This window comes from Lissotriton vulgaris, chromosome 12 (genome assembly GCF_964263255.1).
Source record: "Lissotriton vulgaris chromosome 12, aLisVul1.2, whole genome shotgun sequence".
Lineage (NCBI taxonomy): Eukaryota > Metazoa > Chordata > Amphibia > Caudata > Salamandridae > Lissotriton > Lissotriton vulgaris.
In genome coordinates, this window is record NC_141700.1 from 19,648,286 (window position 1) to 19,670,059 (window position 21,774).

General features: G+C 51.0%; 1 protein-coding gene across 1 annotated transcript; it reads right to left on the reverse strand.

Moving 5' to 3' along the window:
• Window positions 1-399: 399 nt before the first annotated feature.
• S1PR4 (sphingosine-1-phosphate receptor 4) lies at window positions 400-21,051 on the reverse strand. The gene is made up of 2 exons (XM_086946760.1): window positions 20,922-21,051; window positions 400-1,982 (listed from the first exon to the last, which is right to left on the reverse strand). The coding sequence occupies exon 2, from the start codon at window positions 1,901-1,903 to the stop codon at window positions 770-772; it is 1,134 nt and encodes a 377-aa protein (XP_086802886.1). The 5' UTR covers window positions 1,904-1,982; window positions 20,922-21,051; the 3' UTR covers window positions 400-769.
• Between the last annotated feature and the right edge of the window lie 723 nt (window positions 21,052-21,774).

Consider the following 21,774-nt stretch of genomic DNA (forward strand, 5'->3'; position numbering starts at 1 on the left):
TGTTTGTACAAACCATTATATCTGAGCTTGTGAACCTGTTACCATTTACCTAGAGGGCTAAGCAAGGTGCCCTTCACTGGAATGGCCTCTTTCTTACAAGTATCAATTTACAATTTCTGATTTCCTTGTCGGTTGCGTATGCCAATGAGGGATTCACTGTCATCAGACATGTCTGCTAAGCCGCATGTTTGTTGGACGAGGTGGTGCCTGCGATTCACAGCTTGCTGGGCAGTTTTTCAAGAGAAACTGCTCTTGAGCTGGATCCTTATTAACCTGCTCATGGAACACAATATCTAAGACATCCCAGATCAAACCAGCCCCAATATGATGGTCTTTAAACCAAAGAAAGGAAGGGTGACCTCGAAGTGACTTCAAAATACAGACATGAAAGAGGGCAGCGAGAGTCAAAATACATTTATCACTTTCAACCAAAAATATACTGAATTATGTCATTTAAGGAGTTATGAGACATACAAGAAGTTTATAACAATATTTCTCTGTACACATGTAGGCTACTTATCAAGAACATACACTTTCCGTCCACTTGCCGCCAAACCGTTGTCAGTTTCAGCGATTGTCCTTCATCACTTCTGTCCAGTGCCACCCATTTCTCCTCCACTTAATGTCTGACTGAATAAAAACTAAGGCTTGTGTTTGATTCAGTCTCACTTCCATCACAAACCTACTCCCTGAGACAAGCCTTTTGCCTTTGCGATGAGAAGCACCAGAGCCCTAATGGATTGATTCAAGTAAAAGTTAGGTTCCAGGCTCAGGCACTTGGAACGCTGGAGATGCTGGTCAGTGGCTCCTTGGATCTGATGCTAAGTGCTCTGGAGAGCCTCACGCTGTCACGGTGGCGTCGTGAGCAATCTGATGACCCTGAGGTGATGTCACTGAACACTAAGCAGTCTGACGGGCCCCGGACACCGGCTCGTATGCAGATGCAGCAGAGGAGTTTGAGGACGGCCTTGCGCACCTCCATGCTGCCACAGGAGTAGATAAGAGGGTTAATTGCTGAGTTGAGCACAGCCAGGGCCAGAGCCCAGTCCATCCCTCGAAGGTGGTCACAAGTCAGGGATTGACAGAAAACGTCCAAGAGTAGGAGGGCAAAGAGCGGGCTCCAGCAGACGATGAAGGCTCCGAGGACCATCAGAACAGTCTTCAGAAGCTTGAAGGACTTTTTCCGCTGGTTGGTAATGGCTACCCGCGTGGCACTGGCCTTCACAAGGTGGTAGATGGAGCCATACAGCAGAATGATTCCAAGCAAGATAAGGCTGAACATTATGACGCAGACTAGAATGTACTTCTTGGAGTAGAGTGGCAGGAGGCTGGAGCACTCCTGGAAGTCACACACGCAGTTCCACCCCAGCAGCGGCAGCATTCCGATGATGATGGCCAACAGCCAGCAGAGGCCAATGAGACCGTAGACCCGGATTGTTTTGGTGATCTCCTTCTCAGCAATGGGCCTAACCATGGTGGTGTAGCGCTCCATGGCGGTGATGAGGAGGCTGAAGATGGAGGCAGCCAGGGCCACAAAGAGGACCCCTTCTCTGAAGAACCACATGTTCAGGCTCAGCCGGAAGGTCATGCTGCCAGACATGCAGAGGTTGAAGAGGTAGGCAATGCCGGCCAAGAGGTCGCTCAGTGTGATGTTGGCGATGCAGTAGGAGACCCAGCGACGGAAGCGCATGTATTTGACAATGGCCAAGAGGACCAGCAGGTTCTCCAGCACGATCAGGCAGCTGATGGCGATGAAGAGTAGCTTCATGATGTCCATGCCACCGTCCGCCAGTGGCTTGCGCCGGCCCAACTTCCCCGTCACGTTGTAATGCAGGAGGATGATATTGACATTCCTCTTGGCCACAAACTGAAGGCAGATGTCCAGGCCGTGGTCCAATCCCATCGTTGTAGGAGGTGCACCAAAGGAGCCACAACCAGGGAGGTGATTGGTTCTTCCAGGCTCCCAGCAGGTCACCAGCAGTCTGTGGAGACAGAGACAGTGAAAGGGGACACTGCTTAGAAAGACAAGAGAGCTGGCAGCAGAGAGGGTCAGTCTACCGGCAAAGCATGTGTCAGGCTGCTAGGGACCTCCCACCAGATCAATTAGTTTGAATATATTCATTCATTTTTAAAACTTTAACCAAGGAACTTCTTTTTCACGCCAATTATCAGCTGAAATAACCAATGAGAGAAACACCCTCCATTATACCAAAAAGCCTTGAGAAGGACCTGAGGTCCAAACTAAGCATTCCTATTGCATCTCTGTGTCTGGGCGTTCCTGAACATTTCAAACTTGGCATACTCAAAAGAAACCTCTATTATACATATTTTAAAGTTAGTGTCCTAAAACGCCATCCCTTCAGCAGCACCACACAGTTTAGTCCTGCTGTTGTATGAAGGGTCGGTCCCCTTTGCTCAAAAGGCAGCACCATCTTGGTAAAAGAAAAGCGTTGGAAGGGGATGACAAAAGAACGAGGCGTTCGGCAAAAGAGGAGTAATAGACGCCTTCCGACAGCCCAGAATTTGGTGACCTGTGGATAAACTAAAAGATCACATGTCATCTGCCTGGTCTCCATTACAAGGCATCGCATCCAAGTATCAGGATACACCCAACAACAATGGCAGCCATGGTGCTGCCAAAATCAGCCTGCGGTGGTTGTGTGCCCATGTGGAGGGAACTTGGCCTGGGAGGTGGGGTTGACTGTCCCTACTGGAGCAGGGCCAAGGCTGGTCTGCATCTGACTGGCCTCTGGAGTGGCACGGTGTGTAATAAACAAGGGCCTATGCAACTACCGGCGGCTAAAGTCGATTCAAGCACCCCCCCTATTACTTTTTATTCTTCCACAATGATGCTGCCCGGTGGCTCTGGAAGGTCTGCGCTCTACCCTATGTTGATCTCCTGGCTAGTTAAAATTTAGATTTTCGATTCAGTGAGCATGTCCAATATCAGCTCCACTGGGGGTCGAGCTTGAGAATCTAGAGCTTGTCTCGGAGGTCGAGCGGGCACTGAAAGGACCCTCTCTCTGAGCAAGTTTCTGGAGCTGGCAGCCTAGATTATCGTGAAGGGACAACGCTCAAGAGCTGATTGGTCGGTTCTGTGTATACAAACCACTCTCCATGAGCAGTCCGTGTTCTAGGAGTTGTTACCGATATCCAGCAGCAGAGTCCGCGCCCTCCTGCCTTCCTACTAACCCAGGGACGTAGCCTGGACATATCGCACCACTCCTAGTGCTGCTGTGAGGCCTTGAGGGAAGGACACCCCTGCTGTGAAGAGGTGTCCTTGACTCCTCTGTCCAGCAGAGGAGAAACGCATCTCATCAGCTTGCAAGGACCTGTGAGACCATGGTGAGTTCCACACTGCTCCAGAGCACCAGGACACCAGCTCTTGTGCCAGGAGATGCCTGGCATCCATGATTGAGCTTTGGTCCACCCCGTCTGGCTGCCGTGCCAGTCAAGCGCAAAAGGCGTTAACTTGGTCTGCGCTCCAGAAGCAGAGCCCATGAACCCAGAGCAGCGGCAGCTCTTCAGCCCCTGATCACACTGTGGCTCCCACACGAGGTCCAACACAAGGAATGGATCGAGGCATGGCCAGAGTGCCATGGCCCAGGTGCCAGGAAGGAAACGGGCCTCTTGGCCGCTGCAGGGTTCAGGGAGCCTCTCTGGGCCCCGGTGCCCTGCACCTGCTGCACAAACGGAAAAGTCTTGCCAATGACATGTCACTGACTTACACGAGAAATCAGGGGCGAGCTTCAAACCCTCCCAAAGTCGGGTTCCTGTTTTGAAGGCAGAGGCTCGTAATTGACTCAATCCCAGTCGAGGTGTTCCAACTTCTCTGCGGCGCGAGAGGCTTTTAGTCTGTCACTGGGGGCTGCAGATTTGTAATAGTCTAAACTAGTTTGAGAGTGCCCACGTGCACTCTGGAATATATCATCAGTACTGTTGCACAGTGCATATGTAATAACTATGAGGCCGTTTTTGAGTGTGACAATTTATACTTTGCTCCTGCAGGGCAGGGAAGGCACATTTAAATAGCTCTGCCTGCCTTACAGGGACCTAGACGCTTTGAGAGGAGGCTCTGCTACAAGGGCACCTCTCATTTCACCCTCAGTCTACAAGGCACCTCTCATTTCACCCTCAGTCTACAAGGGCGCTCCTCATTTCACCCTCAGTCTACAAGGCACCTCTCATTTCACCCTCAGTCTACAAGGGCGCTCCTCATTTCACCCTCAGTCTACAAGGCACCTCTCATTTCACCCTCAGTCTACAAGGCACCTCTCATTTCACCGTCACTCTCCAAAGGCACCTCTGATTACACCGTCAGTCTACAACAGTACCTCATTTCACCATCAGTCTACAAGGGCACCTCTCATTTCACCCTCAGTCTACAAGGGCACCTCTCATTTCACCCTCAGTCTACAAGGCACCTCTCATTTCACCCTCAGTCTACAAGGACACCTCTCATTTCACCCTCAGTCTACAAGGCACCTCTCATTTCACCCTCAGTCTACAAGGCACCTCTCATTTCACCGTCACTCTCCAAAGGCACCTCTCATTACACCGTCAGTCTACAAGGTCACCTCTCATTTCACCCTCAGTCTACAAAGGCACCTCTCATTTCACCCTCAGTCTACAAGGGCGCCTCTCATTTCACCCTCAGTGTCCGAAGGCACCTCTCATTTCACCCTCAGTGTCCAAAGGAGCCTCTCATTTCACCCTCAGTCTACAAGGGCGCCTCTCATTTCACCCTCAGTCTACAAGGCACCTCTCATTCCACCCTCAGTCTACAAGGGAGCCTCTCATTCCACCCTCAGTCTACAAGGGAGCCTCTCATTTCACCCTCAGTCTAAAAGGCACCTCTCATTTCACCCTCAGTCTACAAGGGCGCCTCTCATTTCACCCTCAGTGTCCAAAGGCACCTCTCATTTCACCGTCACTCTCCAAAGGCACCTCTCATTACACCGTCAGTCTACAAGGGCACCTCTCATTTCACCCTCAGTCTACAAAGGCACCTCTCATTTCACCCTCAGTGTCCGAAGGAGCCTCTAATTTCACCCTCAGTCTACAAGGGCGCCTCTCATTTCACCCTCAGTCTACAAGGACACCTCTCATTTCACCCTCAGTCTCCAAAGGCACCTCTCATTCCACCCTCAGTCTACAAGGGAGCCTCTCATTCCACCCTCAGTCTACAAGGGAGCCTCTCATTTCTCCCTCAATCTACAAGGACACCTCTCATTTCACCCTCAGTCTACAAGGGCACCTCTCATTTCACCCTCAGTCTACAAGGGCACCTCTCATTTCACCCTCAGTGTCCAAAGGCACCTCTCATTTCACCCTGAGTGCCCAAAGGCACCTCTCATTCCACCCTCAGTCTACAAGGGCGCCTCTCATTTCACCCTCAGTCTACAAGGGCACCTCTCATTTCACCCTCAGTCTACAAAGGCACCTCTCATTTCACCCTCAGTCTACAAGGGCACCTCTCATTCCACCCTCAGTCTACAAGGGAGCCTCTCATTTCACCCTCAATCTACAAGGACACCTCTCATTTCACCCTCAGTCTACAAGGCACCTCTCATTTCGCCCTCAATCTACAAGGACACCTCTCATTTCACCCTCAGTCTACAAGGGCACCTCTCATTTCACCCTCAGTCTACAAGGACACCTCTCATTTCACCCTCAGTCTAAAAGGCACCTCTCATTTCACCCTCAATCTACAAGGACACCTCTCATTTCACCCTCAGTCTACAAGGGCACCTCTCATTTCACCCTCACTCTACAAGGGCGCTCCTCATTTCACCATCAGTCTCCAAAGGCACCTCTGATTACACCGTCAGTCTACAACAGTACCTCATTTCACCATCAGTCTACAAGGGCGCCTCTCATTTCACCCTCCATCTACAAAGGCGCCTCTCATTTCACCCTAAGTCTACAAGGGCACCTCTCATTTCACCCTAAGTCTCCAAAGTCACCTCTCATTTCACCCTCAGTGTCCAAAGGCACCTCTCATTTCACCCTCAGTGTCCAAAGGCACCTCTCATTTCAGCCTCAGTCGACAAGGGCACCTCTCATTACACCGTCAGTCTACAAGGGCACCTCTCATTTCCCCCTAAATCTACAAGGACACCTCTCATTTCACCCTCAGTGTCCAAAGGCACCTCTCATTTCACCCTCAGTGTCCAAAGGCACCTCTCATTTCAGCCTCAGTCGACAAGGGCACCTCTCATTACACCGTCAGTCTACAAGGGGGCCTCTCATTTCACCCTAAGTCTACAAGGACACCTCTCATTTCACCCTCAGTCTACAAGGCTACCTCTCATTTCACCCTCAGTCTACAAGGGCGCCTCTCATTTCACCCTAAGTCTACAAGGGCACCTCTCATTTCACCCTCAGTCTACAAGGCACCTCTCATTCCACGCTCAGCCTACAAGGACACCTCTCATTTCACCCTCAGTCTACAAGGGCACCCCTCATTTCACCCTCAGTCTACAAGGGCACCCCTCTTTTCACAGTCAGTCTCCAAAGTCACCTCTCATTTCACCCTCAGTCTACAAAGGCACCTCTCATTTCACCCTAGGTCTACAAGGGCACCTCTCATTTCACCCTCAGTCTACAAGGGCACCTCTCATTTCACCCTCAGTCTACAAGGGCGACTCTTATTTCACCCTCAGTCTACAAGGGCACCTCTCATTTCTCCCTCAGTCTACAACAGCACCTCTCATTTCACCGTAAGTCTCCAAAGGCACCTCTCATTACAGCGTCAGTAGAAGGACACCTCTCATTTCACCCTCAGTCTACAAGGGTGCCTCTCATTTCACCCTCAGTCTACAAGGGTGCCTCTCATTACACCATCAGTCTACAAGGGCACCTCTCATTTCTCCCTCAGTCTACAACAGCACCTCTAATTTCACCCTCAGTCTCCAAAGGCACCTCTCATTTCACCCTCAGTCTACAAGGGCGCCTCTCATTTCACCCTCAGTCTACAAGGGTGCCTCTCATTTCACCCTCAGTCTACAAGGACGCCTCTCATTACACCATCAGTCTACAAGGGCACCTCTCATTACACCATCAGTCTACAAGGGCACCTCTCATTTCACCCTCGGTCTACAAGGGCACCTCTCATTTCACCCTCAGTCTACAAGGGCACCTCTCATTTCACCCTCAGTCTACAAGGACACCTCTCATTTTACCCTCAGTCTACAAGGACGCCTCTCATTACACCATCCGTCTACAAGGGCACCTCTCATTACACCATCAGTCTACAAGGGCACCTCTCATTTCACCCTCAGTCTACAAGGGCACCTCTCATTTCACCCTCAGTCTACAAGGGCGCCTCTCATTTCATCCTCAGTCTACAAGGGCGCCTCTCATTTCACCCTCAGTCTACAAGGACGCCTCTCATTACACCATCAGTCTACAAGGGCACCTCTCATTACACCATCAGTCTACAAGGGCACCTCTCATTTCACCCTCAGTCTACAAAGGCACCTCTCATTTCACCCTCAGTCTACAAGGGCGCCTCTCATTTCACCCTCAGTCTACAAGGACGCCTCTCATTACACCATTAGTCTACAAGGGCACCTCTCATTTCCCCCTCAGTCTACAAGGGCACCCCTCTTTTCACAGTCAGTCTCCAAAGTCACCTCTCATTTCACCCCCATTCTACAAGGGCACCTCTCATTTCACCCTCAGTCTACAAGGCACCTCTCATTCCACGCTCAGCCTACAAGGACACCTCTCATTTCACCCTCAGTCTACAAGGGCACCCCTCATTTCAGCCTCAGTCTACAAGGGCACCCCTCTTTTCACAGTCAGTCTCCAAAGTCACCTCTCATTTCACCCTCAGTCTACAAAGGCACCTCTCATTTCACCCTAGGTCTACAAGGGCACCTCTCATTTCACCCTCAGTCTACAAGGGCACCTCTCATTTCACCCTCAGTCTACAAGGGCGACTCTTATTTCACCCTCAGTCTACAAGGGCACCTCTCATTTCTCCCTCAGTCTACAACAGCACCTCTCATTTCACCGTAAGTCTCCAAAGGCACCTCTCATTACAGCGTCAGTAGAAGGACACCTCTCATTTCACCCTCAGTCTACAAGGGTGCCTCTCATTTCACCCTCAGTCTACAAGGGTGCCTCTCATTACACCATCAGTCTACAAGGGCACCTCTCATTTCTCCCTCAGTCTACAACAGCACCTCTAATTTCACTGAAAGTCTCCAAAGGCACCTCTCATTACACCGTCAGTAGAAGGACACCTCTCATTTCACCCTCAGTCTACAAGGGCGCCTCTCATTTCACCCTCAGTCTACAAGGGTGCCTCTCATTTCACCCTCAGTCTACAAGGACGCCTCTCATTACACCATCAGTCTACAAGGGCACCTCTCATTACACCATCAGTCTACAAGGGCACCTCTCATTTCACCCTCGGTCTACAAGGGCACCTCTCATTTCACCCTATGTCTACAAGGGCACCTCTCATTTCACCCTCAGTCTACAAGGGCACCTCTCATTTCACCCTCAGTCTACAAGGGCACCTCTCATTTCACCCTCAGTCTACAAGGGCACCTCTCATTTCACCCTCAGTCTACAAGGACACCTCTCATTTTACCCTCAGTCTACAAGGACGCCTCTCATTACACCATCAGTCTACAAGGGCACCTCTCATTACACCATCAGTCTACAAGGGCACCTCTCATTTCACCCTCAGTCTACAAGGGCACCTCTCATTTCACCCTCAGTCTACAAGGGCACCTCTCATTTCACCCTCAGTCTACAAGGGCGCCTCTCATTTCATCCTCAGTCTACAAGGGCGCCTCTCATTTCACCCTCAGTCTACAAGGACGCCTCTCATTACACCATCAGTCTACAAGGGCACCTCTCATTACACCATCAGTCTACAAGGGCACCTCTCATTTCACCCTCAGTCTACAAAGGCACCTCTCATTTCACCCTCAGTCTACAAGGGCGCCTCTCATTTCACCCTCAGTCTACAAGGACGCCTCTCATTACACCATTAGTCTACAAGGGCACCTCTCATTTCCCCCTCAGTCTACAAGGGCACCCCTCTTTTCACAGTCAGTCTCCAAAGTCACCTCTCATTTCACCCCCATTCTAACGGGGCACCTCTCATTTCACCCTCAGTCTACAAGGCACCTCTCATTCAACGCTCAGCCTACAAGGACACCTCTCATTTCACCCTCAGTCTATAAGGGCACCCCTCATTTCACCCTCAGTCTACAAGGGCACCCCTCTTTTCACAGTCAGTCTCCAAAGTCACCTCTCATTTCACCCTCAGTCTACAAGGGCACCTCTCATTTCACCCTCAGTCTACAAGGGCGCCTCTCATTTCACCCTCAGTCTACAAGGGCACCTCTCATTGCACCTTCAGTCTGCAAGGGCACCTCTCATTTCACCCTCAGTCTACAAGGGCACCTCTCATTTCACCCTCAGTCTACAAGGACACCTCTCATTTCACCCTCAGTCTACAAAGGCACCTCTCATTTCACCGTCGGTCTACAAGGGCACCTCTCATTTCACCCTCAGTCTACAAGGCACCTCTCATTCCACCCTCAGTCTACAAGGGCACCTCTCATTCCACCCTCAGTCTACAAGGGCGCCTCTCATTTCACCCTCAGTCTACAAGGGCACCTCTCATTTCACCCTCAGTCTACAAAGGCACCTCTCATTTCACCCTCAGTCTACAAGGAACCTCTCATTCCACCCTCAGTCTACAAGGGTTTCTCTCATTTCACCCTCAGTCTACAAGGGCGCCTCTCATTTCACCCTCAGTCTACAAGGGCGCCTCTCATTTCACCCTCAGTATACAAGGACGCCTCTCATTACACCATCAGTCTACAAGGGCACCTCTCATTTCCCCCTCAGTCTACAACAGCACCTCTCATTTCACCGTAAGTCTCCAAAGGCACCTCTCATTACACCGTCAGTAGAAGGGCACCTCTCATTTCACCCTCAGTCTACAAGGGCGCCTCTCATTTCACCCTCAGTCTACAAGGGTGCCTCTCATTTCACCCTCAGTCTACAAGGGCTCCTCTCACTTCACCCTCAGTCTACAAGGGCGCCTCTCATTTCACCCTCAGTCTACAAGGGTGTCTCTCATTTCACCCTCAGTCTACAAGGGCTCCTCTCATTTCACCCTCAGTCTACAAGGGCTCCTCTCATTTCACCCTCATTCTCCAAAGTCACCTCTCATTTCACCCTCAGTCTCCAAAGTCACCTCTCATTTCACCCTCAGTCTACAACGGCACCTCTCATTTCACCCTCAGTCTACAAAGGCACCTCTCATTTCACCCTCAGTCTACAAGGGCACCTCTCATTTCACCCTCAGTGTCCAAAGGCACCTCTCATTACACCGTCAGTCGAGAAGGGCACCTCTTATTTCACCCTCAGTCTACAAGGGCGCCTCTCATTTCACCCTCAGTCTACAAGGGCGCCTCTCATTTCACCCTCAGTCTACAAGGGCGCCTCTCATTTCACCCTCAGTCTACAAGGGCGCCTCTCATTTCACCCTCAGTCTACAAGGACGCCTCTCATTACACCATCAGTCTACATGGGCACCTCTCATTACACCATCAGTGTACAAGGGCACCTCTCATTTCCCCCTCAGTCTACAACAGCACCTCTCATTTCACCGTAAGTCTCCAAAGGCACCTCTCATTTCACCCTCTGTCTACGAGGGCACCTCTCATTGCACCCTCAGTCTGCAAGGGAACCTCTCATTTCACCCTCAGTCTCCAAAGTCACCTCTCATTTCACCCTCAGTCTACAAGGGCACCTCTCATTTCACCCTCAGTCTACAAGGCACCTCTCATTCCACCCTCAGTCTACAAGGACACCTCTCATTTCACCCTAAGTCTACAAGGGCACCTCTCATTTCACCCTCAGTCTACAAGGGCACCTCTCATTTCACCCTCAGTCTACAAGGGCGCCTCTCATTTCATCCTCAGTCTACAAGGGCGCCTCTCATTTCACCCTCAGTCTACAAGGACGCCTCTCATTACACCATCAGTCTACAAGGGCACCTCTCATTTCACCCTCAGTCTACAAGGGCGCCTCTCATTTCATCCTCAGTCTACAAGGGCGCCTCTCATTTCACCCTCAGTCTACAAGGACGCCTCTCATTACACCATCAGTCTACAAGGGCACCTCTCATTACACCATCAGTCTACAAGGGCACCTCTCATTTCACCCTCAGTCTACAAAGGCACCTCTCATTTCACCCTCAGTCTACAAGGGCGCCTCTCATTTCACCCTCAGTCTACAAGGACGCCTCTCATTACACCATTAGTCTACAAGGGCACCTCTCATTTCCCCCTCAGTCTACAAGGGCACCCCTCTTTTCACAGTCAGTCTCCAAAGTCACCTCTCATTTCACCCCCATTCTACAAGGGCACCTCTCATTTCACCCTCAGTCTACAAGGCACCTCTCATTCCACGCTCAGCCTACAAGGACACCTCTCATTTCACCCTCAGTCTACAAGGGCACCCCTCATTTCAGCCTCAGTCTACAAGGGCACCCCTCTTTTCACAGTCAGTCTCCAAAGTCACCTCTCATTTCACCCTCAGTCTACAAAGGCACCTCTCATTTCACCCTAGGTCTACAAGGGCACCTCTCATTTCACCCTCAGTCTACAAGGGCACCTCTCATTTCACCCTCAGTCTACAAGGGCGACTCTTATTTCACCCTCAGTCTACAAGGGCACCTCTCATTTCTCCCTCAGTCTACAACAGCACCTCTCATTTCACCGTAAGTCTCCAAAGGCACCTCTCATTACAGCGTCAGTAGAAGGACACCTCTCATTTCACCCTCAGTCTACAAGGGTGCCTCTCATTTCACCCTCAGTCTACAAGGGTGCCTCTCATTACACCATCAGTCTACAAGGGCACCTCTCATTTCTCCCTCAGTCTACAACAGCACCTCTAATTTCACCGAAAGTCTCCAAAGGCACCTCTCATTACACCGTCAGTAGAAGGACACCTCTCATTTCACCCTCAGTCTACAAGGGCGCCTCTCATTTCACCCTCAGTCTACAAGGACGCCTCTCATTACACCATCAGTCTACAAGGACACCTCTCATTACACCATCGGTCTACAAGGGCACCTCTCATTTCACCCTCGGTCTACAAGGGCACCTCTCATTTCACCCTAAGTCTACAAGGGCACCTCTCATTTCACCCTCAGTCTACAAGGGCACCTCTCATTTCACCCTCAGTCTACAAGGACACCTCTCATTTTACCCTCAGTCTACAAGGACGCCTCTCATTACACCATCAGTCTACAAGGGCACCTCTCATTACACCATCAGTCTACAAGGGCACCTCTCATTTCACCCTCAGTCTACAAGGGCACCTCTCATTTCACCCTCAGTCTACAAGGGCACCTCTCATTTCACCCTCAGTCTACAAGGGCGCCTCTCATTTCATCCTCAGTCTACAAGGGCGCCTCTCATTTCACCCTCAGTCTACAAGGACGCCTCTCATTACACCATCAGTCTACAAGGGCACCTCTCATTACACCATCAGTCTACAAGGGCACCTCTCATTTCACCCTCAGTCTACAAAGGCACCTCTCATTTCACCCTCAGTCTACAAGGGCGCCTCTCATTTCACCCTCAGTCTACAAGGACGCCTCTCATTACACCATTAGTCTACAAGGGCACCTCTCATTTCCCCCTCAGTCTACAAGGGCACCCCTCTTTTCACAGTCAGTCTCCAAAGTCACCTCTCATTTCACCCCCATTCTACAAGGGCACCTCTCATTTCACCCTCAGTCTACAAGGCACCTCTCATTCAACGCTCAGCCTACAAGGACACCTCTCATTTCACCCTCAGTCTACAAGGGCACCCCTCATTTCACCCTCAGTCTACAAGGGCACCCCTCTTTTCACAGTCAGTCTCCAAAGTCACCTCTCATTTCACCCTCAGTCTACAAGGGCACCTCTCATTTCACCCTCAGTCTACAAGGGCGCCTCTCATTTCACCCTCAGTCTACAAGGGCACCTCTCATTGCACCTTCAGTCTGCAAGGGCACCTCTCATTTCACCCTCAGTCTACAAGGGCACCTCTCATTTCACCCTCAGTCTACAAGGACACCTCTCATTTCACCCTCAGTCTACAAAGGCACCTCTCATTTCACCGTGGGTCTACAAGGGCACCTCTCATTTCACCCTCAGTCTACAAGGCACCTCTCATTCCACCCTCAGTCTACAAGGGCACCTCTCATTCCACCCTCAGTCTACAAGGGCGCCTCTCATTTCACCCTCAGTCTACAAGGGCACCTCTCATTTCACCCTCAGTCTACAAAGGCACCTCTCATTTCACCCTCAGTCTACAAGGAACCTCTCATTCCACCCTCAGTCTACAAGGGTGCCTCTCGTTTCACCCTCAGTCTACAAGGGCGCCTCTCGTTTCACCCTCAGTCTACAAGGGCGCCTCTCATTTCACCCTCAGTCTACAAGGGCGCCTCTCATTTCACCCTCAGTCTACAAGGACGCCTCTCATTACACCATCAGTCTACAAGGGCACCTCTCATTTCCCCCTCAGTCTACAACAGCACCTCTCATTTCACCAAGTCTCCAAAGGCACCTCTCATTACACCGTCAGTAGAAGGGCACCTCTCATTTCACCCTCAGTCTACAAGGGCGCCTCTCATTTCACCCTCAGTCTACAAGGGTGCCTCTCATTTCACCCTCAGTCTACAAGGGTGTCTCTCATTTCACCCTCAGTCTACAAGGGCTCCTCTCATTTCACCCTCAGTCTACAAGGGCTCCTCTCATTTCACCCTCATTCTCCAAAGTCACCTCTCATTTCACCCTCAGTCTCCAAAGTCACCTCTCATTTCACCCTCAGTCTACAACGGCACCTCTCATTTCACCCTCAGTCTACAAAGGCACCTCTCATTTCACCCTCAGTCTACAAGGGCACCTCTCATTTCACCCTCAGTGTCCAAAGGCACCTCTCATTACACCGTCAGTCGAGAAGGGCACCTCTTATTTCACCCTCAGTCTACAAGGGCGCCTCTCATTTCACCCTCAGTCTACAAGGGCGCCTCTCATTTCACCCTCAGTCTACAAGGGCGCCTCTCATTTCACCCTCAGTCTACAAGGACGCCTCTCATTACACCATCAGTCTACATGGGCACCTCTCATTACACCATCAGTGTACAATGGCACCTCTCATTTCCCCCTCAGTCTACAACAGCACCTCTCATTTCACCGTAAGTCTCCAAAGGCACCTCTCATTTCACCCTCTGTCTACGAGGGCACCTCTCATTGCACCCTCAGTCTGCAAGGGAACCTCTCATTTCACCCTCTGTCTACAAGGGCACCTCTCATTTCACCCTCAGTCTCCAAAGTCACCTCTCATTTCACCCTCAGTCTACAAGGGCACCTCTCATTTCACCCTCAGTCTACAAGGCACCTCTCATTCCACCCTCAGTCTACAAGGACACCTCTCATTTCACCCTAAGTCTACAAGGGCACCTCTCATTTCACCCTCAGTCTACAAGGGCACCTCTCATTTCACCCTAAGTCTACAAGGGCACCTCTTATTTCACCCTCAGTCTACAAGGGCACCTCTCATTTCACCCTCAGTCTACAAGGACACCTCTCATTTCACCCTCAGTCTACAAAGGCACCTCTCATTTCACCCTCAGTCTACAAGGGCACCTCTCATTTCACCCTCAGTGTCCAAAGGCACCTCTCATTTCACCCTCAGTGTCCAAAGGCACCTCTCATTTCACCCTCAGTTCACAAGGGCACCTCTCATTTCACCCTAAGTCTACAAGGGCGCCTTTCATTTCACCCTCAGTCTACAAGGGCACCTCTCATTTCACCCTCAGTCTACAAGGACACCTCTCATTTCACCCTCAGTCTACAAAGGCACCTCTCATTTCACCCTCAGTCTACAAGGGCACCTCTCATTTCACCCTCAGTGTCCAAAGGCACCTCTCATTTCACCCTCAGTGTCCAAAGGCACCTCTCATTTCACCCTCAGTTCACAAGGGCACCTCTCATTTCACCCTAAGTCTACAAGGGCACCTTTCATTTCACCCTCAGTCTACAAGGGCACCTCTCATTTCACCCTCAGTCTACAAGGGCACCTCTCATTTCACCCTCAGTCTACAAAGGCACCTCTCATTACACTGTCAGTCGAGAAGGGCACCTCTCATTCCACCCTCAGTCTACAAGGGCACCTCTCATTTCACCCTCAGTGTCCAAGGGCACCTCTCATTTCACCCTCAGTCTACAAGGCACCTCTCATTTCACTCTCAGTCTACAAGGCACCTCTCATTTCACCCTCAGTCTACAAGGGCACCTCTCATTTCACCCTCAGTCTACAAGGCACCTCTCATTTCACCCTCAGTCTACAAGGCACCTCTCATTTCACCCTCAGTCTACAAGGGCACCTCTCATTACACCGTCAGTCGAGAAGGGCACCTCTCATTTCACCCTCAGTCTACAAGGACACCTCTCATTCCACCCTCAGTCTACAAGGGCACCTCTCATTTCACCCTCAGTCTACAAGGACACCTCTCATTTCACCCTCAGTCTACAAAGGCACCTCTCATTTCACCCTCAGTCTACAAAGGCACCTCTCATTTCACCCTCAGTCTACAAGGACACCTCTCATTTCACCCTCAGTCTACAAGGACACCTCTCATTTCACCCTCAGTGTCCAAAGGCACCTCTCATTTCACCCTCAGCCTACAAGGGCACCTCTCATTTCACCCTCAATGTCCAAAGGCACCTCTCATTTCACCCTCAGTTCACAAGGACACCTCTCATTTCACCCTCAGTCTACAAGGGCGCCTCTCATTTCACCCTCAGTCTACAAGGGCACCTCTCATTTTACCCTCAGTTTACAAGGGCACCTCTCATTTCACCCTCAGTGTCCAAGGGAACCTCTCATTTCACCCTCAGTGTCCAAGGGAGCCTCTCATTTCATCCTCAGTGTCCAAGGGCGCCTCTCATTACACCCTCAGTCACTGTGAGTTTCCTGAGCAGCAACCATCTTCCATTCAGCCCTCCAGCAAACCTTTTTATTTTCCAAAACTAAACTCCTAAAGCTGGAGTTTGTTTGTGAAAATCAAATACCTAATGACCCCGGGAGCCTTCTCCCAGGGTGTTAGGGTACTTTCATTTCTGTTGAGCACTGGCTTTTCGTGGCTGCCCAGAACAGGAAAAAAGTGCACCAGAAAGTCCATCCTCAGTTGAGTGGATGATTTCCCACCCTTTACTCCAAAGGGCTGGTGTCTGCCGGACAGTTGAATCAAGGCTTCCACCATCGAAGCCTGCGGGCTGGACTGACAGGAAGACGACGGTGCATCCAACTCTCAATAGTGCAGGCGGCCTGTCCGTCTGGTACCCATGGGATCTGCCACCATTGTTGTACTGTGGCCTGTGTGCCAAACTCGAATTAAACCCCTGTCATCTTACAAGGCACCTTTAACTCTGCACGAATCATATTATCGACCTCAAAAGGATGGAACCTGAGGAGAGAAACCTCTTACATGCAGGTGACACAACATCTCAGTAGTGGGGCTCTTTACTCACTGAGCTACCCTACAGTTTCGTTGTTTCTTGAGTAACTTCCCATTATTTACCGCAGCGTCACGTTTTATCATGTAATTTGTTATTCAGCGAGAGTTTGTTTTCGTAATGCTGCTCATGTCAGAAAACAGCACTATCGCTTCGCCATGTGTGGTTCCAGGGCGCACGTGCCCAGTCACATTGCCAGATGAGGAAAAGTATGAAGGCTTTGCGCCCCCATCTACATGCAGCATCGAAGGAGACCCCCCCACACACACATTCAGAGTAGGATAAGCTGGCTAGTGCCCCCCATCCAGAAGCAAGGGGGCTCATTCCACCACCCCTCCCCAGGAGGCTCCTGCAAAGCCATCCACTCAAGAGAGAATCTCCATCGTAGCTCAAATCGTAAGGACACAGGGCTCCAGTTCAGCGCCATATTTGAGGGAGCACCTTACCTAAGGGAGCTCGTCCCCCCTTGAGACGCCGACAATGGAATCCAAAAGTCCCTAGAGTCAGCTTGCACATAGCCGACGCTGGCCAGATATATGCGATGGGCAAAGATTGTCACTCTGGGCCATATTATCAAGAAAGGGCGATACATTATCGCCGCTTTTATGGGCAGGAAACTGCCGCTAAAGCAGCGATAATGGGCTTGATAATAGGCCCTTGTGAAATCCCATATAAGCCCAGTCAGCACTGTCTTCCCCGAAAGAGGTCGCCATTCCCGCCCGTCTCCGTCTCATCCAACTCAAAATTCTTCATCGGGTATATGTTACTGGTCCTCGTTTGGTTGCTATGGGCTTCTCCACGGATGGGTTATGCAAGCGCGGGTGTGGATTGAGTGCTACCTTTCTCCATATCATTTGGGAATGCCGAGAGGTGGCGGAGTATTGGAATCGTGTGCATGCGGTAATGGAGTGTGTCACCGGGGCGCTCTGCTGCCTGAGGCTCGGAGGTGCTTGCTGAATGTATGGGAGCCGAATGATTACAACGTCGCTCAGGCCCGGTGGGCGGCCCTTGGGAACATGATCGCAAAGAGGGATATTGCGCAGCTGTGGGGTTCCCAACGGCCCCCCACTGTGTCCGTATGGAAGGTGAATATGGACTTGTGTATGTTTAGAGAGAAGACTGTGTATTTGGCTTGGGGTAAACCTAGGTGCGTGGAATAAAATCTGGGGTCAATGGAACGCTTATCGAGGGAACATCTGTACACCCCCGTTTGAGGACAATCCGGACATTTCTCTGTCTCCCTGATCCTGACATTCCTGGAAGTATTTACTCTTTTTCCTGATTGTCTGACTTCCCCACTGACTCCCCCCCCCTGGTCATCTGTATTTCCCTCCTGATTATCTATCCTGTATTGCAGGTCCCCCCCGTTGGAGCTCGACCTTGTCCATGACGCTTTCCGCCTTGAGATTTGTTTGTCTGTTTTTTCTTTTTGTTCCTGTCTAAAAAAATCGAAAATAACTATATCCTGATTCCATCCTGGGTTGCAGAGAACTGTATTCTGTATTGCGCTGGACCCCAAGGGGATCAGTCGCTGCTCTGTGATGTTTTATGATTGCTTTTTATGTTTTAGCGGCCGGCCCCTGTGGTTGTAGGCCCATACTTGTAATGATATTGGTATTGCACAATAAAGTTTATCAAAAAAAATAAAGAAAAAAGAAGACAGTCTGACTGCCTCTGGTTTCTGAAGGTCTGGGGGCATTAAAAAGTCAGTCTGACTGCCTCAGGTTTCAAAAGGTCTGGGGCATTAAGAAGCCAGCCTGACTGCCTCTAGTTTCTGAAGGTCTGGGGGCATTAAGAAGCCAGCCTGACTGCCTCTAGTTTCTGAAGGTCTGGGGGCATTAAGAAGCCAGCCTGACTGCCTCTGGTTTCTGAAGGTCTCGGGGCCTTAAGAAGCCAGTCTGACTGCCTCTAGTTTCTGAAGGTCTGGGGGCATTAAGAAGCCAGTCTGACTGCCTCAGGTTTCAAAAGGTCTGGGGCATTAAGAAACCAGCCTGACTGCCTCTAGTTTCTGAAGGTCTGGGGGCATTAAGAAGCCAGTCTGACTGCCTCAGGTTTCAAAAGGTCTGGGGCATTAATAAGCCAGCCTGACTGCCTCTGGTTTCTGAAGGTCTGGGGACCTTAAGAAGCCAGCTTAACTGCCACTGGTTTCTGAAGGTCTGGGGGCCTTAAGAAGCCAGCCTGACTGCCTCGGGTTTCCGAAAGTCTGGGGACATTTCTTTTCACTGATGCCTTTGGTGACTTACTGCCTGAGACCGGCCACCCTGTCCTCGGGACCGGTCCCGGAACAGCGAACAACCGATTATGCTACCCTCACCTTCACTCTCTTCAACCTTCTGTGCTTCCATCTCCCTCGCCCTTCCTCTCTTCTACCTTCCCTGCTTCCATCCCCCTCACCCTTCCTCTCTTCTACCTTCCCTGCTTTCATCCCCTCGTCCTTCCTCTCTCCTACTTTCTCTGATTCCACTCCCTCACCCTTCCTCTCTTCTACCATCCCTGCTTCAATCCCCCTCACCCTGCCTGTCTTCGACCTTCCATACCCCCTTACCCTTCATTTCTTCTACCTTCCCTGCTTCCATCCCCCTCATTGTTCCTCTCTTCTACCTTCCCTGCTTCCACCCCTTACCCTTCCTTTCTTCTACCATCCTTACTTCCGCCTCCTTACCCTTCCTTTCTTCCACCTTCCCTACTTCCACCCCCTTACCCTTCCTCTCTAAAATCCTCCTGTGCCTTCCCTCTCCCATACTTCTCTTCCCACACCATCCAAGCTCCCATCCTTCCTCCCTCACACCGTTCCCGCACTGTGCCTCTTCTCTCGCTCCTTCCCTCGTCCCATCCTTTCCTCCTTTTATCCTTCTCTCATCCTGTGATTCTCACATCATCGCTGTTCTCATCCCTCCCCTCTCCCATCACTTGCCTTTCCCTTTCTTCCTCTATCCCATCTTTCCTGTTCTCATCCTTTCCCTTTCATACCACCCCTCTCCCCCCACCACAACCCACCCATCCAGGGCTTTAAGTGGGCCAGGTCCTGCCGATGCTCAGCGCCAGCAGTCTTAAAAGGGAAAAAATCTTTTTAACGCAACCATTACATCGCACTACACTTACAACGCAGGCATAACATCACAACATCCTTTACAACGCATGACACTACAACGCAGGCATTACAACGCATACCATTACAGCACATGACACTACATTGCATGTCACTAAAATGCAGGCATTACAACGCATACCATTACAACACATACCATTGGAGCTAGAATAGTAATTTTTACCCCTACACTATCCAATACTTACCCTACTGCTGCACCCCCTGGAGTTAGAATAGTAATTTTTACCCATACACTATCCAATACTTACCTTAAATGCAATGTAATGGTGTAAGTTGTAATGGTATGCGTTGTAAAGGTAGTATGCAATGGAATGGAATGCGTCGTAAAGGTAGTTTTAAAAAATGCAATGTAGTGTCATGCGATGTAATGGAATATTTTGTAGTGGATGTTGCGATATTAAAACTGTGTTGGAAGTGCATGCGTTGTAAATGTGTGCGTTGTACCATCATACATTCGTTCCAAAAAGCAGGTGCTGAGACGGGTCTCTATCGGGTTCTCCATTTCTGCCCTCGGGGTGAGCAGCGGCGCCCCCTTCACTGCCTCAGATGTAGCTTCAAAGAGACTCGTTATAGGTCTTTCAGTCTCATCATTTCAGAACTGAAGCATTTTCAGTATTGTACACAACGAAGCCATAGTCGTTGCTTATTTATCTTGTGCAACTAACAACCACTGGCAAAGCCAATATTCCTGCTTGTTGTATGTGTCGTGTTACTGGTTGTATTTGGAGGCAATGCCAGAAACGCCAAAATACCAGTCGGGCGGCGCACTATGCCGAGCATAGATTTTTAGCTTACGTGTTTTTAAGCCATGCCCTTAATTGCATCGGCCGTGCTGCTTTGAGAGACCTCCCAGTTGTTTCATCCCATTAAAAGCCCTGCAGCCATCCATTCCCCCTCCCAGGCGCCCACTCTCTCATCCTCCAACCAGAAGCCCGGAGACCCCTGGAGGCAGGTAGGAGAGAGGATGCAGAGACGTCTCAAAGAGGTGCCCTTGGCCAGGATCTCGGGTGCAGAGGATCAGCCGTCTCGCCCCACAACATGCCTTTCGCATATTTTCCCAGTTACGTAGCTGGGAAGGTTTGTGCACCTGCTGCGGAGGCCTCCCTACTTCCAATCTCCTTCCATTGCTGTAAGACTGGCCCATGCCAGCTCCTATCACGCAACGATGCTGCGGATTGCAGGCTCCCGAGCTGCACCGAGAATAATGTTATTCCCCATTCCTGATCTTTCTCTCCTGAAGGGGGGTTTTGTTGACTCACCTGGTTCTGAAGCGCCGAGAGGTCCCAGTGCCCCGCGATGGGGGCGGCGGTGCAGCGCCTCGAGGCAGCAGCTTGTGGCCGGTGTGTGGAGGTGAGAGTCGGTGTCCTTGAACCCCGGCCGCTCCTGTCACTGTGCGCAGAAAAAAGGAAGTTACGAGGGTATGAGTTCAGCCGCATCCTCACAGGATGGACACACCCCGCCCGCCGCAGGGACTGAACCGAAGCCACAGGCTCGGGTGCCTGTGAGGGCGGGCAGCCGAGGGGGCACACGCCCCGGGGGCAGAGGGTGCGGGCAGGCACCCAGGGGGGTCTGAGCCAGGTGGAGCACTGAAAACAACCGGTGAACCCGGCGGGAGGCCCAGGGGCCTGGGCACAGAGCAGATATTACTGGGAGATAGGCGTGTGCCTCTGCCTGCCGGGCCAGTCCGGGGACTTTTGGGGCCCCAGGCAGAAAGAAAATGTGTGAAGCCCCCCTAATTTGCATATAGTGTGCAATCACAGAAAATGACATCTTAAGAAGTGCAGTGGAGGCCGCCTCGGAACGGGGGTGGCGGGGTGACAAAAATAAGTAAAATAAACTTAGCTTCTCCCAGCCAATCACAACTCTGCAAGAACCGCCTCTTGATTGGTCAGAGCGGCTTGTTTGGCCTCTCAGGCAGTGCCTGGGAGCCTGGGCATGTTCTCCACTGAGCTGTGCAACACAGCCAGGTGGAGAACATGCTAAGAGCACATGACTCTTTGGCCGCCCCAAGAGGGCCTCCCAAACAGTCATGCACACTTAGGGAGTGCAACCCACTCCTCACTCTGCTCTGGTGAGCTCAGACCCGCCCGGCCTAGCTCAGATAACAGCATA

What these genes read in the sequence shown, in the direction of transcription:
- S1PR4 (XM_086946760.1), bottom strand. Translation starts at nt 1,903, where the DNA reads ATGGGATTGGACCACGGCCTGGACATCTGCCTTCAGTTTGTGGCCAAG.